General features: G+C 32.8%; 3 protein-coding genes across 3 annotated transcripts; 1 reads left to right on the plus strand and 2 right to left on the minus strand.

Moving 5' to 3' along the window:
* Window positions 1-28: 28 nt before the first annotated feature.
* LOC106418399 (30S ribosomal protein S13, chloroplastic) lies at window positions 29-1,124 on the minus strand. Its single transcript, XM_013859098.3, has 3 exons — window positions 804-1,124; window positions 476-700; window positions 29-332 (listed from the first exon to the last, which is right to left on the minus strand). Exons 1-3 carry the CDS (start codon window positions 918-920, stop codon window positions 165-167), a joined length of 510 nt encoding a protein of 169 aa, XP_013714552.1. The 5' UTR covers window positions 921-1,124; the 3' UTR covers window positions 29-164.
* Window positions 1,125-7,274: 6,150 nt separating this feature from the next.
* LOC106418045 (transcription factor MYB20-like) lies at window positions 7,275-9,119 on the plus strand. Its single transcript, XM_013858727.3, has 3 exons — window positions 7,275-8,053; window positions 8,169-8,298; window positions 8,563-9,119. Exons 1-3 carry the CDS (start codon window positions 7,921-7,923, stop codon window positions 8,996-8,998), a joined length of 699 nt encoding a protein of 232 aa, XP_013714181.1. The 5' UTR covers window positions 7,275-7,920; the 3' UTR covers window positions 8,999-9,119.
* A 1,931-nt stretch (window positions 9,120-11,050) lies between these two features.
* Window positions 11,051-13,477, minus strand: LOC106418350 (protein LOW PHOTOSYNTHETIC EFFICIENCY 1, chloroplastic-like). The gene has a single exon (XM_013859040.3). The coding sequence runs from the start codon at window positions 13,155-13,157 to the stop codon at window positions 11,226-11,228; it is 1,932 nt and encodes a 643-aa protein (XP_013714494.1). The 5' UTR covers window positions 13,158-13,477; the 3' UTR covers window positions 11,051-11,225.
* Between the last annotated feature and the right edge of the window lie 2,256 nt (window positions 13,478-15,733).

Consider the following 15,733-nt stretch of genomic DNA (forward strand, 5'->3'; position numbering starts at 1 on the left):
AGCTCCTCATCATCTTTGATATTAGAAATACTAGAATCTGGAACTTAAGATAAAGATAATCTGGAAAGGGCTCAATTTGAACCAAGTTTCAGGGATTACAAATCACATTTTAAACAGAGAAACTAGACAAAGTGAAAAAAGAGTATTACAGAACAAGAAGATGGTTACTTGGAAACCTTCTTCTTGCCAGCAATGGCAATTTTCTTGCCTTTAAGAGTCCTGCAGTTGTTCTTGGTTCTCTGTCCACGACATGGCAGCCCTTGGATGTGCCTTACCCCACGGTAACACTGTATCTCCTTCAACCTCTTGATAGCAAGAGCATTGAACCTCCTCTGCACAAACACAAAGTAAAAACAATCTAACAGTTAAGTCTAAACTTCTTCCCCAATCTCTAAAGAGATGATAAGAGACAAACCATTTATTATGAACATATTAAAAAAAAAACAAATCTTTAGGAGGAAAAGAGTGAATGTACCAGATCACCCTCGATCATATACTTGGAGACTTCATCACGAAGAACGATGAGCTCTTCCTCAGCCATGTCTTTAGTAATCTTGTTCTCCATCTGAAGATCAACGAGGATCTGGCGAGCTCTGGTTCGACCAATCCCATGAATGTACTGAAGAGAGTACTCAATCCTCTTGTTACTCGGAATCTCCACACCTCCTACACGAGCACACCTGATGCTTAAGCTCTGCTTCTGCAATTTCGACAAACAAGAAATAAAAGTTGAGAACTTCTCAATCACAACAATCATACGCGCGAGAGAGAGAGAAAGAGAGAGTCTTTTGAGAAATGATTACATTGGGAGCGTTTGAAGCTGGAAGGGCAAGAGTGTTGCGAGTGAGAGGATTGGGTTTTGTCCAGTTACAAATGAGGGAGAGCGAGTGCGCTACGGGCATCGCAACCATCTGCGCCATTGTTCTCTATCCTCTTCCTTTGGATTTTTGAAACTTCAGAGGCGAGGAAGAAGATGACGATGAGCTGAACGGATAAGGCAAACGTCGAGTCAAAATAAATACTTATTGGGGCTGGCCCATTATAGTATCGAAAGGTCTGGAATGATTTAATCCCCTTTTTATATATTTTTTTTTATTCACGAATATTTTCTTTTTCAGTCCTCGATTTCAATATTTATTCAATTATCTCTCTGTGTTTTTAAACGAGGGGGAAGGAGGCTACAATATTAGAGCATCAGCGTCCCAAGATCTTTAGAGAGTTTTTTAACAAAATGTGGGATTTACTGACGCATGTGTCCCACAAAATTTTTAAAAACAGCTACCAACAAACATCAAATAAAGATTGGTAATTGGGGGGTTTTGACAATGTTTGCGGATCCCACCGACACGTGACGATCCGCAATTGGTTCATTTTTAATTTTATTTTTATTTTTTAAGAAAAAAAAAAAACCTAAGGATCGCTTATGCGATAATCATGGTCTTAGTTAAATCAGAGAGAAAGAGTCAGAGATAGAGAGATTGAATGTATAAAAGAATGGTTAGTGGACTAACACAAAGTCTACCTAGAAAGAAAAAACAGGCATGAATACACACCCTTTACTTTGTTGAGGCCTAATTACTTTCATTATTTATTCAATTATCCATGTCTTTTGAGTGAGCTAAGGCCACAACATCAATCAAAAATGGCGAGAAAGAGTCGGAGATAAAGAGATTGTATACTAATGGTAAGTGGGTAGCTGCAAAGTCAGCGGAGAAGAATGAGTCTTGTATACTATTGAGATGGTCGTTAACGTTACATGTTGTTCTACTGAATTCCAAGTTGTCTAGCTTTTATTCATTTTGCTCATTTGATTCAGTGGAGTTTGTACTTATAATTTCGGCTGCAAATTCAGCATTCTAGTGTTTTTTCTCTTTATCTCGTTTCGTGATGCTTGGAGACAATATCCGTGAAACTATATAAAAAGCTTATTATAGTAGCTGAAATAGGGATACTCATTGCTTACAAAACCAATGTCTGAAATGCACTTTTAAGTTTTATCACAAACATATACTCACAAAAACATTTGAAAGCAACCTTTAATTTGTTGAGTCATTCCCATTATTGCAACTTAAGGCTTGCATTTCATTAAATTAATCTTTAATTTAGATATTTATAGACTCCTTAATACTTTTAAATTTGTGCAAGGCTATAGAATTAATTAAAGGCATTTAAAAAGTCCAAGGGTAACATGCTTAAACGTCTTCAGTAAAAATTATGAAACAAAGCATGCCTGGACGATCAGTTATAATGCATTGGTCAGAAGAAGATCTGGTTTAAATGAGATGAATATGATAAAACATAAGACGAGAAATGTTTTTAACAGATATAGGATTTATTGTAATAGACACAGAACATCACAGTCTTTTTTTGGTTAATGAACAAACAAAAAACAAGGATGACATTAAAATATAAAAGTAATTAACAACTCAGAAGAGCAAACACTCGGAAGAAGATTGGAAACACATCTTAGAGGACGAAAGACAAGGCACCGACCAACGCGGTTGCAATGAGCTGAGGATAGGCGGAGAAAGTGGCAGCACTTGGAGCCGGAGCACCTGGAGCCGGAGTATGAGCATGTGGCATCGGAGCCATAGCTGGACCATGGTGGTGCCCGGCGTGTGACTCGGCACTCATGACCAATACGGCCAAGACAATGCAGACGAAGGCAAAGCGGATCAAAGAACTTCTTGCTGCCATTTGAATTCTTCTTTCTCCTTTTTCTTCTTCTTGTTCTGTGGTGACTTTCTTTGCTATCTGTGGGATCTATCAAGAAAGGGGACTCAATTTATAGAGAGTGAATGGTTGTAAAAAAATGGTTAGTATATTTAAAAGTCAGCGCGTAAGAACGAGTCTTGGTGTCAAATTGATCATTAAGTCATTATCATTACATGTTAATCGCTTAGACATTTTTTTAAAAAAAATGAAAGGACAAAGAGGTGAACGTGGTGATGTGTCTGAATTTGTTAGTGGCATCCATTTATATGAAATATGTTGGTTCATGTTCTGGAACAGGTATTTTACTTGTTCGTCATATAACGAGGAACCTGTCTTGACTAAACCAAATAGTTTCGGATTGATTAGGGATCGATTCTAGCTCAACCGGTTTTGTTAAACTGCTACCAAATAGCAATTGCGGTAATGCACATTCTATGAGGCCGGTCAGCTTTTTTTGGCTAGTGGTGTGGTATAAAATGGACTTGATGGAATAAAAATGGATAAAACCACATGAAATGGAAAAGATTCATTCTATTCATTTTTTCATAGATTTTCTTTTGGTAATTTTTTAAAATAGATTTAAAATTGTAAAAAAAGTGTATATTGAATGTTTTTTTGTATTTTGTAGAATTAATGGAATGATAAAAAAGAATATAGAATAAGCCATTCCAAAAGCTTTTACCCGACAAATTTACAATCCAGTTGCAGCCAATATATAATATTGGTTTGGTTCAGTTTCATGGCTTTGATTACATTTTCACCAATTTCCAAGTTCCGGCAACAAGTTTGATAGCAAACAAGTTAATGAAGATATGGGATTAGGTTGGAACTAATGGGCTACAAACGTAAATTTGTTTATTAGTGGGCTTAAAGTTGATGACTTTTTGACTTTGGTCCCTCGTATTAATACTTTTCTGACCCATCTCTTGTATACTTTTTAGCCAACGGTCCCTCGCGTATTTAATACTCTATACTAGATTAGATTAAGATCCGCACCTTGCGCGGAATAAAAATTATATATATAAATTATTTTATGTATTATATGTTCTTACATATTATGAAATAATAAATATATATTAAATAATTAAAAGTCAGTAACTATTACATATATAATAAAATTGGTGCGAACGTATAAATCAATTTTATTAATACAAACAATTTTTTAAAAAAATTTGATAGGATATGTAATTAAATTTAAATGATATTAACATACATAGTATATTTTTAATATTAATGTCTATTTTTTTTAATGGTGTTTTCTACTCATATGTTTTTTTGATCATGTGTATCTTTAATAGCAAAAACTTTAAATTACTGATAACAAAATTTTCATTGTGGGACTAATAATTTTAGTAATTGATAATTTAAAAAAATTTATCAATGTTAGTTCAAAACTTTTATCAAAAAAATTATTCAAAGTAAATTTTGAAACTAAAATATTTATTTATTCAATATGGTTTATAGTTTAATTTAGAATGATATATATATACATATATATTTTAAATCTTAATGATTAATTAAATTAGACTTTTACTTATATGATTTTGTAATCATTTGTATTTTGTCATAACAAAAATTTTAAACCATGGATCGCAAAATTTGAATGTGAGACTTTTAACAATTTTAGTAATTTATAGTCATTTTTTAAAATTCAAAATATAAAATATACAGAAAAATCTAAATTTTTATAATATGGTTATTTTGTTTTTTTAAAGTTATTTTAATAGTTTTAAATTAAACAAATTTGATAGAAGATACATTTTTTTATCAGATCTTTTTTATTCAAAATCATTAATTGTCATATATACTTTACCCACATTAGGCAATTCCGTAATCTTTATTTAAGGAAATAATAATTGACATTAATAATGAATTTATGGTTAGTTTAATAAAAAGTTTATTATATAATTAGATGGACCAACCTATTTCTCTAGTAATTCTAAGAATCATCCTAGTGATGACATGTGGTTACAAAAAGAAGTTGTAATGTTTCACAAAAATAATATATAGGGGATTAGTCTAAAATGTAGTTCAGTTCAGTGAACCGAAAAAAAATGGAAATCGAATATTTGGTTAGCTACAATCTTGTTTTCGTCAAGATTATGATGCACCTCGCAAATGATAAGTAATTAAAATATAGTTATTCTGTTGACTAAGGCCGTATAAAGTCACATAGCAGTATTGTAATACATAATACAAACAGTAGAATATAGTTTTCTATAGTAGTTTGATGCAAAATGAATGTTCACATACCATTATGAGGTATACGGGATTAAGTATTTAATAAAGGAAATAAGAATAATAAAATTTAGATACATATGATCGGTTTTCTCTTTTAAAATCATTTGGGTTGGTAGTTCACGATTAAATAGTAGATTATGACATATAGCCTGATAACCTTCAGTATTGTTTTACAACATATTAGATAGATTTCTATTTATTTGATATATGCATATATATACCTTGGAGTACTTCGAGAATATTCCTTCGTGCATGAACCCGAAACCCCTCCAGTTTTAGTATTTTTAATGCAATTGTGGATTTATTTCAGTACGACTGAACATACCAGTTCTATATAAACTATGAAATGAAAATATTACTTAAATTAATAGCTATTGCAAACTAGTTTATGGTGATACATTGATATTGTGCTTGAAGCTTTACCTTGATGACTAAAGTATTTGCACTACATTTTCAGTCACTAGTGTATACATCTTAAATAGTAAAATAATATGCGCCTGCGCGGGATATGATTATTAGTTTCGTTATTTTTAATAAAAAGACATTAAATCTGTTAAATCTGGATATTGGTTCGGTTTTAAATTTTTTTTTTTGGTTTTTAATGTTCTAAAATATAACTATTGTTTTAAATTAATATTCATTTTAGTTTATTCGGTTAAATTGTTTGATTTTTTTGTTTTTTCCGGTAAAAACCAAAAATTAATATTATTTATTTATTTTCATGTTATGAATTTTAAATAGTCATCATGTTGAACCAATAATTTCATATTATAGTTTCTGAACGGATAATAGTTTCAGAAAAAGAAAAGAAAATTATTAAGACAAATTATTTCACTACAATTTGGTCGGTAGTGAAAGAAGCATTAAGAAAAAAATATTTCAACTTTAAAAAAAATATATACTTCAGTTGTGGTAAATACTTAGTTACACGGTGCTCACATCAAGGTGCACATGTATGTGTATGTAAAAAGTATATATAAATAGTTGACATTTTTGTTTAAAATAATACATGAAATATAAAATAAAAATTAGTTTAAAATAAAAAAAGCCTTGACATTAGTCATTTTTTCATATAAAGAAAATAAAATTATATCCGTAAATAGGGGTGGGCACAGATCGAATATCTGGGTATTTGGAAGCATTTATGTCGATTCGATCTTTAGCCACCTAGATATTCGGTGATTCGGATATCCGAAATGTTTTAGAGTTTTAAAGAATATCTGATTTTATTCGTAAATAAAATTTTAAAAATAATTGATTTTTTTAATAATATTTTATTACAAAAATAAAACATTATTTAACTTTTTAATTCTAGTACCTAATATAATTAATTTAATTCATAAAAATATTGTAAAACTGATATAAAGTATAATATATATAACGTATATATATAATTCTTTACATATATGTATATATATGCATATAACAGATCAGATTAGATATATGTTCCTAAAAATATTGGTATTTGTGATTTGGTTTTTTTTTGGATATGTATTTTAGTATTTGATTTGTTTCGTAGAGTTACAGATATCTAGATTTTTTTAGTTCAAATCAAAACGGATAACGAACCGAATCAAAATTTATGAATATTTTGCTCAACTTTATCCGTAAACAATAAAAATAATATATATGTATAGTTTGGCTTTTGATTCGTCATCTATTTTTATTCGAACCGAAAAATCCAGAGTTTTATTAGAACAATCTATGTGAGTTTTATATTAAAAAAACGCAAAGTAACACATTTATGAATATAGTGTGAACGCGTAAACATATTTATTATCAAATCATTGTGAAGTTAGAACATCTCTATTATAGTATGAATGTATTTATTACGATGATTCTTTTTTAATATACAAGGGATCTGTTTTTTTTTTAAAGTTTCGGGTATAGTATAATTTTGACCCAAACTATATTTTATTAAAAACATTTGTTCCAATCAGTGTAGCTTAATTAATAACATCTAATATTGCAAACATGTAATATTAGATGATGACATAAAACAATAATCTTAAACTGTTTTCTTTTAATCATGAATTGTGGATTTATTTCAGTACGACTGAACAGAACATACCAGTTCTACTTTTCTTAACTGAGAGCGTTAAACTTATAGTAACTAGTAAATTGATCTTAGCAATGACATTCTATATTAAGCAAGTTGCCTAATCATGAATTGCAAACTTAACAAATGATGACGTAAAAAGTGGAGTCATCAAATGTTCACAACAACTATTCAAAATGTTTACAGAAAATAGTTGAAAAATAAAAGATGCCTTGATGACAGAATAAGCACAACGTCCTGGAGGAGGGGACCGATAGATCAAAACAAATCTTAAACTGTTTTCTTTTAATCAAACTTTTAACAAAACAATAATCAGTTAATTCATAGTAACCAATTAAAGTAAACAAACCATTTATATATCATCAACTCAACAATAAGAATTTTTTATTACAATAAAGCAAACAAATTAATAACTTGCAATCGCTATATACTACTACAACATATTGATGCAAGAATTTATTTATAAAGTTAAAAAAAAATTACTTATACGCATTCAGTTTAATATTGCTTTACCGCAGCCTTTGATAACTAATTGATTATAAGCTAAATTTGTCGACTAGTTCATAATACTTTAAAACAACCTCACACACTTCTCACTAAATCTTTGTTTATGCGTCTCCGTAATCATTGTTTACTGCTTCACTTATTAGTGTTTTGCATTAATTTTGGATTTATTTGTCTTTTAGTCTGTAAGTGACCTGTCAAAAGAGAGAATCTTTCCCTACCCAACTCACCTCTTATTATTTATAGGTATTGCCCATGACCTGATTCAAAGCTCTCTTCTTTATATTTTCTGGCTAACACATCAACCTCTCTCGCTTTGCTTTATATTAGCATTATAGCTATATGCATTACATTTGATAAATGTCATTATAGAGCTTGTTTTTTAGTAAAAGAAAAAATCGATGGGGAGGAGACCTTGCTGTGAGAAAATTGGATTGAAGAGAGGTCCATGGACTATAGAAGAAGATCATAGACTCATGAACTTCATTCTTAACAATGGCATCCACTGCTGGAGAATTGTCCCCAAACTCGCAGGTTGTCTGCTTATACCTACAGATATATGTATATATTTATGCTTATTTAAGCATCCATAATTAGGCCTATTTCTTATGTTATTTGTGTTTATTTAAATGTTTACGTGTGCATGAAGGTTTGTTGAGATGTGGTAAGAGCTGTAGACTGAGATGGATTAATTATCTGAGACCGGATCTCAAGAGAGGTGGGTTTACTGATGCTGAAGAAGAACGTATTATGGAACTTCACTCTCAACTTGGCAACCGGTATACGATCATTTCATTTTTATAATATATTACCGCTACTCTATATCATAAATTATGAGATAAAACTGAGCTTGACGCATATACTTCTGCATGGACTTATAAATATAAAAAACTTCTGCATGGTAAGTTGATTTTTTTGGGGTAAAATGGTAAGTTGATTTGGAGACGTAATATAAAGTGTTTGATATAATCACGTTATATGCTGAACCCTTTAATCACGCCTTCAACTTATTACATGTTTAATGAATGTTTTGGACGTTGCAGGTGGTCTAAAATTGCCTCTCATTTCCCTGGTCGAACGGATAACGAGATAAAAAACCATTGGAATACGAAGATCAAGAAGAAGATGAAACATCTTGGTTTAGATCCGGCTACACACGAACCAATGAATAATATTACCGACCAAACCGAATCTAACCAGATAACAAAACCAAACATGTGTTCTACCATCAAGGAAGGAGAAGAAACCAAAGAACAGACTCTCAAAGATGAAGTAGACATCGGATCTCTATTCGAAATGCAAGGCAACGAGATATCTATCTCGTCTTCTTCTTTATATAGTAATATTTCAAGAAGCGAATCTTCATCAAATTTTGCAGAAGATTCGATCTCTTTAGAGCAATGGGACTTGACCTATATGACGGATCCTTTGGTACCATGGGACTTCTTCACCAATCTTGATGATAATATTTTCCTTTAATGACAGAATGTGATATAACATTGTAATATATCTGAATATATCTATAAATATATAAATAATCTTAAGTAATTTGTAGCTTAGTTTCATGTATGTACGTAAGATGTGGATTATGCATGGCGGCCGCGCGATGATGTATATTTTCTCATACAAGATGTATGCATATATATATTTCTCAAAGTTCAAACTATATATGGAGACGTAGAAACCAGTACTGGTAGAAACTGTAAAATTCTTGGAATAAAACGGGTATAACATATACCGCAAATCAATTCTACATGTGCAACAAAATAAGTTTTGGATTAATTAATAGTATATGACATTATGCTGTCAAAGTGTTATTTATAGTTAGGTGAATTAGGTCAATGCGGCCTTTCATGAAATGAAATAGACATATACTATATCTGTAAAGAAAACATATGAAAATTGACCCGTTTCAAATTAACAATGAGTTCCAAAATAAATTGAACCTACCTCTACTTTTACAAAAAAAAAAAAAAAAACTATACCAACTTCATTCGAAAGCATGTATTTGATTTGATTTTTCTTTTTGAATAAAAAACAAAAACAACTAAAGTAATCACTTCTTCCATAATTTTGAGAACTATTATAATTTTTCTTAAGAAGATTTGATTTGATCGGGCCGACATAAATTAAGTTGAAACATATTATTAAAATCCCGGTGACTGTAGTTGTTGGGATAAAAGACAGTGACGACAATGTTGCTTCCGTCAAGTGTTTGGAGTTTTGCAATCATTGTATTAATTCTTATAATTATATTACTAGTTGTCTTACAAGACCTTGAGTGCGATAAATATAACTTAATTCCATCTATAAACTAATAAATTTTTTTAATAACAATATACTGTTATATACTTATATTAAAATTACATTGTTATAAAGAACTATTTACTGCTTAACCGATAAAAGACATAACTCACTATGTAATGTAATCAAGGGCAGAAAGCAGTAGAACACTGTCAAATTTGAAAGACGGCCACGCCAAAGGTCTTTCCAAAAAAACTTGAAATCACAGTATCTTCAATTCCAAACACCACATTATTGACCACACCAAAGTGGAAAGTGAAGTTGGAAGCTAGGCAGACTAATAGAGGAGCCTTTCTTATTGCGAAGAGAGCAACTCTTGATCAGTTTGGTCAATCTTATGTTGCTGTGGATTCCCCTCTTTGGTTATTTGATTTTTTTTGCTAATGAGAAAGGCTAGTAGTCTTCTATCTATGTCTCCTTTGTATTTTTTGATTGGTTTCCTTCTGGGTAGATATGATGGTCTTCGTGTTGACGATGCTTGTGGCTAGGCTTGGGCGTTTTTACCTCAAGCCGAAATACCTACCTAAATCTGAATCGAAAAAACCGAAATCGGATCCAAAGTATTATATAAAAATATCCGAACGAGACTTATGAGTTTAGTACTTTGGGGTTTGAGTATAACCCGAACCGAATCGAAATCCGAATTAGGATCCGAAGATATATGAAATTAGTTAAATATGTGAATGTTTTTATATATGTTAAGGTAATTTAAATATTTTATAGTATTCTAAGATTTTGGTAGTTTGTTTTATTTGTTATTTTGAATAATTTTTATTAGTTTAGATAATTTAATTAATTTTTAATTGGATTTGTGAATAATTTATATATTTTGAATTTTTTGGGTCAATTTTTCAGATTTAAAGAAATATATTTTAGATGATTTCAGACATTGATTACAATCCGATCCGAATCGAACTCGGAAAGAACCGAACTCGACCCAATAATTAGTAAAATCTGAATGAGACTTATGAGCATAATACTAAAAACCCAAAAATCCAAATCAGCAGAACCGGAACCGATGGCCCCTTAACTCCCATGCCTACTTGTGGCTCTATGAACACCTTTTGTACTTGTAAATTTTCTTGTGCTAATATATTTATTCTGAGGGAAACAAAAAAATACAGAACTCACTAACGTATAGTACTAATCAAGAGCCGATTTTGACAAAATAATAATAATCAAGAACCGGTTGAAGCCTGGTTCAAATTCGGTTTACAGTTATCCAACTAAGACACTTAAAACTTAACGGTGTATTCAAGTACTGTGGCTCTTGCACAAATGTTCGTTACATCATCGAATATAAACTCTGTTGCATCATCTTGTCTCGTGTACATGTTCGTTACATCAATTTAACATGAAACCTGTTTCATCATCTTCTCTCGAAATCTAACGTAAACACTGCTTAACCTCTCTTCTCCTTCTCTGGTCTAGGGCCCAACAGATTAACATCAATAGTCGCTCCATAACTCTCAGCAGCTCTAACAACCGCATCATACGGCTTAGCAGACAACTTAAGCCCTTCGCTCTGAGCCTTCAAATGCAACTCATAAGCAAGCCTCGGCTTCCCATCATCAGCAAGAGCCTCAATCAACACCTCGTAAGTAATCTCATTAGCCTCAACTTTCTCTCCTCTCATACGCCCAAACCACTCGTAAGCCTCACCGCTCAGCCCGTTCCTCGCGCACGCGCTTATAACCGCGTTGTACGTCACAACGCTAGGCTCAACACCCTTGGAAACCATTTCTTTAAAAAGCGTATCCAAGAGATTGAACTTCCCCTGTCCCGTTAGCACAGAAGCCATGATGGTATAAGCGTGAAGATTAGGCTCGATCCCCACTTTAATCATATGGTTCCAAACCTTAAACGCTTCATCATACAACTTCCCTTTCTCAAGCGCGCTAAGGAGAGCACCGTACGAGATAACCGTTGGCTTCTCCCCGTTCTCAACCATCGCTTTAAAGATCTGTATCGCCGCCGCTGTCTCTGAGGCCTTAGAGCAGGCAACAAGAACTGCGTTCCAGTGCCTGCTCTGCGGTTTTATTCCTTTATCTTCCATTTTGTTAAGCAGCTTAACTCCCCACCTCCATATCCCTCTCTTGCTAGCTGCCCCCAGCAAGATGCTGAAGTGAGAGACAACCAGCTCGTAAGACAAGTTGTTAGGCTCAGGTCCTTCTTCCAAAAGATCCTCGTAAATCTCCAGCGCCGCCCACCATCTCTTGGCTTTCCCCATCAGCCAGATCAAGTGGTTGCAGACGGATAAGCTTATCTCATCGTCGGGGAACCTCTCTCTAACTCTTTTGTAGAGCTCCTTTCCAACCACGTGGTGATGCTCTCCCCGCGTGCACGCCCATATGAGCCTCTCGTGCTCTTCCTTACTCGGTTTAACACCCGCATTGTCCATTTCGTTCAGAAGTTTTAGCACTTTGGTGGTTAAGTTCTCGTCTCTCACCAGCCAGCGTCTCATCACTTGGTAGCAGATTCTACCGACGAAGTTCTCGAGCTTGATAAACTCAAACTCCCAATCGTGATCATTATCGTTCCCTATCTCCTTCCTAGAGTATCTCTCTCTGAGTTCGCTAAAGAACTCTAGAGCTCCCATTCCATCTTCCATTCTTCTGTACACCAGCAAAGCAGTTGAGTAAGTTACAGGTGAAGGCTCAAAGCCTTTCTCCTCGATTAAATCAAGAACCTCGAGGGCTTTGCGAAACTCTCCTTGTTCCATGTAAATAGCCATCAGAGTGTTGTAAGTGACGATGTTTGCTACAATGCCTTCTTCCTCCATGTCCCTCAGTATCTTCTCCGTTTCTCCAAACTCATTAGACTCTTTCACCGCGCCCAAGAGACTGTTGTATATGAAAAGGTTTGGACCGCTCTTCTTCCTCTTGAGCCATTCTACTACAGCCATTGCTGGCGTCAGTCTCTTGTCCTTGCCGAAACCTCTTATCATAGCGCAGTAGACTTGAAGTGGCAGCTCTCCTTTCTCCTTGAGAACAACATCTACATCATCAGCAGTCTTAGCAGCTCGTAAACTATACGCTAGCTCTCTTACGTTAACTCTTGAATTGGTTTTGTCCCTGGAGACTTCCTCTTCTCGTTGCTCCGTGGCCCATCCTACTCCAACGGATGTTCTCAACGAACCTCTCTTTGGCTCACACAGAAACAAGACTCTTGAGGTATTACTCGAATCCAAGATCAAGCTAGAGATACTACCAAAGTTACAATGTCTCTTTCTAATCTTACGGCTAACTAAGAAACAAGAACAATCCAACTCAAATTCCAATCTTGATCCAACCAAAAGACCAGACTTTAACGGCCAGATGCTTAAAGCTTGCATCTTTTTACAGCACGATTTCACCAGCTAGATCAACCAATGATAACCCATGAACTTAAACTCCTCAAGGTCGCACCTTTGCGATACAGTTCACACGTTTCATGCAACAATCAGCAAAACAAGATGACCCTTAACAGAGAAGAATCTTTGTGTGAGAAACAGATAGTGAGTATCAAACGCAACCAATCATTATACAATCGCTCGATATATATTCATGCCACTGCTTATCAATGAAGCATGATAAAGTCAGACGCAGCCACACCGGAGATGGTTTAGTGATGGTGTGGTGCGCTTGTGGCCATTCAATTTTCTGTGAGCGGGTAAGCTTCAACTGTTGCAAGAGAGAAACATGTAAACGGTGTCGTTTCACTCAATACAAGTCCATAATTTGGCCCAAAATCTTCTTTTGGGCCTTTAAGAATTATGAAAGTTTTTTCTATCTAATCTTTTTATTTTATCAACAAATGCTGGCAATTATGCATTGTTTTTTTTCCATTATAAATTATTTTCGAAAATTTAAATCAATAAAACTAAAATATATTCAAAATATTGATCTAATATTTGTGCATAAACATGTGTTAGTTTTGATCAGTTAATTTTGTCAATGTGATAACTAGAAGTGGTTTTCTTTTCTTGCAAGCAGAAATGGAATTAGAAGTTCCATATGATCTACTCGACACAATTCCATTGAAGACCATACTTAACGGTTGGGTACAAGGGATATATGTCCCTTAGTAAAAATCCAATAAACATGTCTGGCCCATGCAGATAGACATGTAAATAATACAAGTATAAACTTCCACAAACACATTATTGTGTGCATAGATAAATATCAAAACAATTTGTTTATATTTTTAATGTGTTATATATGGGCAACCATGTTGGTGGGGCGAGAAATATAATTGTGGATTCACCATATCTCAGATACCGTCTTCTAGCTACTGCAACATGTTGATGTGTCATATCACCTTGTCCATTAATAATCAAATAGTAGATGGTCTTGATTTCATACATGTGCCTGCATGTTTACGATTGAAGATCCATAATATGATTGGAGATTAGTGTTACGTAACATACAAGGAGACGAACACTAATCTGGTGGCTAAGACGACGTAAAAAAAATAGGCCAAGAACTCGATGGACAATGGAAAAACTATTAACACCGAATATAAAACTTGTTAAAGTTAATTAGAATAACTTTAATGCTGAAAATGATTTACAATTGTTGGGAATGCAATCGAAAGATTGATATTCCACTAATAACTTCTACATGATCAGATTTGGCAAATCTTATGTAACTATAAGCTGAGTTGTTTGACCTCTTACATATAAGAAATATCTTGTCGAAGATTTTATTTTAGATTCATCATATTTATATGACTTTTTCGGGTTCACCCCCTATTGGTGAACCTTTCACCAACCAATAGAAAGTTGTCATTTTAGATCTAGTATCTTTTAATTAAGGAAACAAAATAACTTGCCAAATTATATTATGCTTTTAAAATAAAAAATAAAAAATTAAATAAATAAAAATAACAATAGTTCTAAAAAAATATTATTTAAAAAAATATTTATTTTTAAGATTTAGAGTTTAGTGTTTAAGATTTATAATTTAGAATTTATCCAAATGTTTAGTGTTTTTCCAAGGGTTTAGGGTTTACCTAAGGGTTTAGGGTTTACCCAAGGGTTTAGGGTTTACCCAAGGGTTTAAGGTTTTCCCAAGGGTTTAGGGTTTAGGATTAGAGTTTAGGGTTTAGTGTTTTGTTGACAACATGTTTAGTGTTTTTCCAAGGGTTTAGGGGTTTACCCAAGGATTTAGGGTTTACCCAAGAATTTAGGGTTTAGGATTTGAGTTTAGGGTTTAGTATTAGAGTTTAGGGTTTAGTGTTTTGTTGACAACATTTTTTTTTTTGAATTCGTTTTTTATATATTATTTTTATTTATTTTTAAATTTTATTTTGAAAAAATAATATAATTTGCCAAGTTATTTGGTTTCCTTAATTAAAAAATACTAGATTTAAAATGACAATTTTCTATTGGTTGGTGAACCTAAAGGTTCACCCTAGGGGGTGAACCCAAGAATAACTCTATTTATATACAAGCTCACTATGATATTTTCTTGTGACTTATTCTTGGGTTCACCCCCTAGGTGAACCTCTAGGTTCACAAACCAATAGGATTGTGTTATTTTATATTCGATATCTTTTAAAAAAGGAAACAAAATATTGTCAAATTATATTATCTTTTTTAAATTAAAAGGTAAAAATAAATAAATAAAAAATAGTAGTAATTACAAAAAAAAAAAAAAATTTAACGTCGTAAACAGAACATTAAACCCTAAATCCTAATCTCTAAACCCTAAATCTTAAATCTTAAACCCTTGGGTAAACCCTAAACTCTAGGATAAATCTTAAATTCTAGGATAAATCTTAAACTTTAAATCAAAATCACTAAACACTAAAACACTCAAGGGTTTAGGGTTTAGGATTTAGGGTTTAGAGTTTTAGGGTTTAGTGTTTTTAATTAGAGTTTAAGATTTATCCAAGGGTTTAGGGTTTACCCAAGGGTTTAGAGTTTAC

The sequence above is a fragment of the Brassica napus genome, chromosome C3, assembly GCF_020379485.1.
Source record: "Brassica napus cultivar Da-Ae chromosome C3, Da-Ae, whole genome shotgun sequence".
In the NCBI taxonomy this organism is placed as follows: domain Eukaryota; kingdom Viridiplantae; phylum Streptophyta; class Magnoliopsida; order Brassicales; family Brassicaceae; genus Brassica; species Brassica napus.

Coding starts and splice junctions, on each gene's coding strand:
- LOC106418350 (XM_013859040.3), bottom strand. CDS start 13,157: ATGCAAGCTTTAAGCATCTGGCCGTTAAAGTCTGGTCTTTTGGTTGGA.
- LOC106418045 (XM_013858727.3), top strand. CDS start 7,921: ATGGGGAGGAGACCTTGCTGTGAGAAAATTGGATTGAAGAGAGGTCCA. Junction 8,054..8,168: donor AATTGTCCCCAAACTCGCAG/GTTGTCTGCTTA, acceptor GTGTGCATGAAG/GTTTGTTGAGATGTGGTAAG. Junction 8,299..8,562: donor CACTCTCAACTTGGCAACCG/GTATACGATCAT, acceptor TGGACGTTGCAG/GTGGTCTAAAATTGCCTCTC.
- LOC106418399 (XM_013859098.3), bottom strand. CDS start 920: ATGGCGCAGATGGTTGCGATGCCCGTAGCGCACTCGCTCTCCCTCATT. Junction 701..803: donor CAGCTTCAAACGCTCCCAAT/GTAATCATTTCT, acceptor TCGAAATTGCAG/AAGCAGAGCTTAAGCATCAG. Junction 333..475: donor ATATGATCGAGGGTGATCTG/GTACATTCACTC, acceptor GTGTTTGTGCAG/AGGAGGTTCAATGCTCTTGC.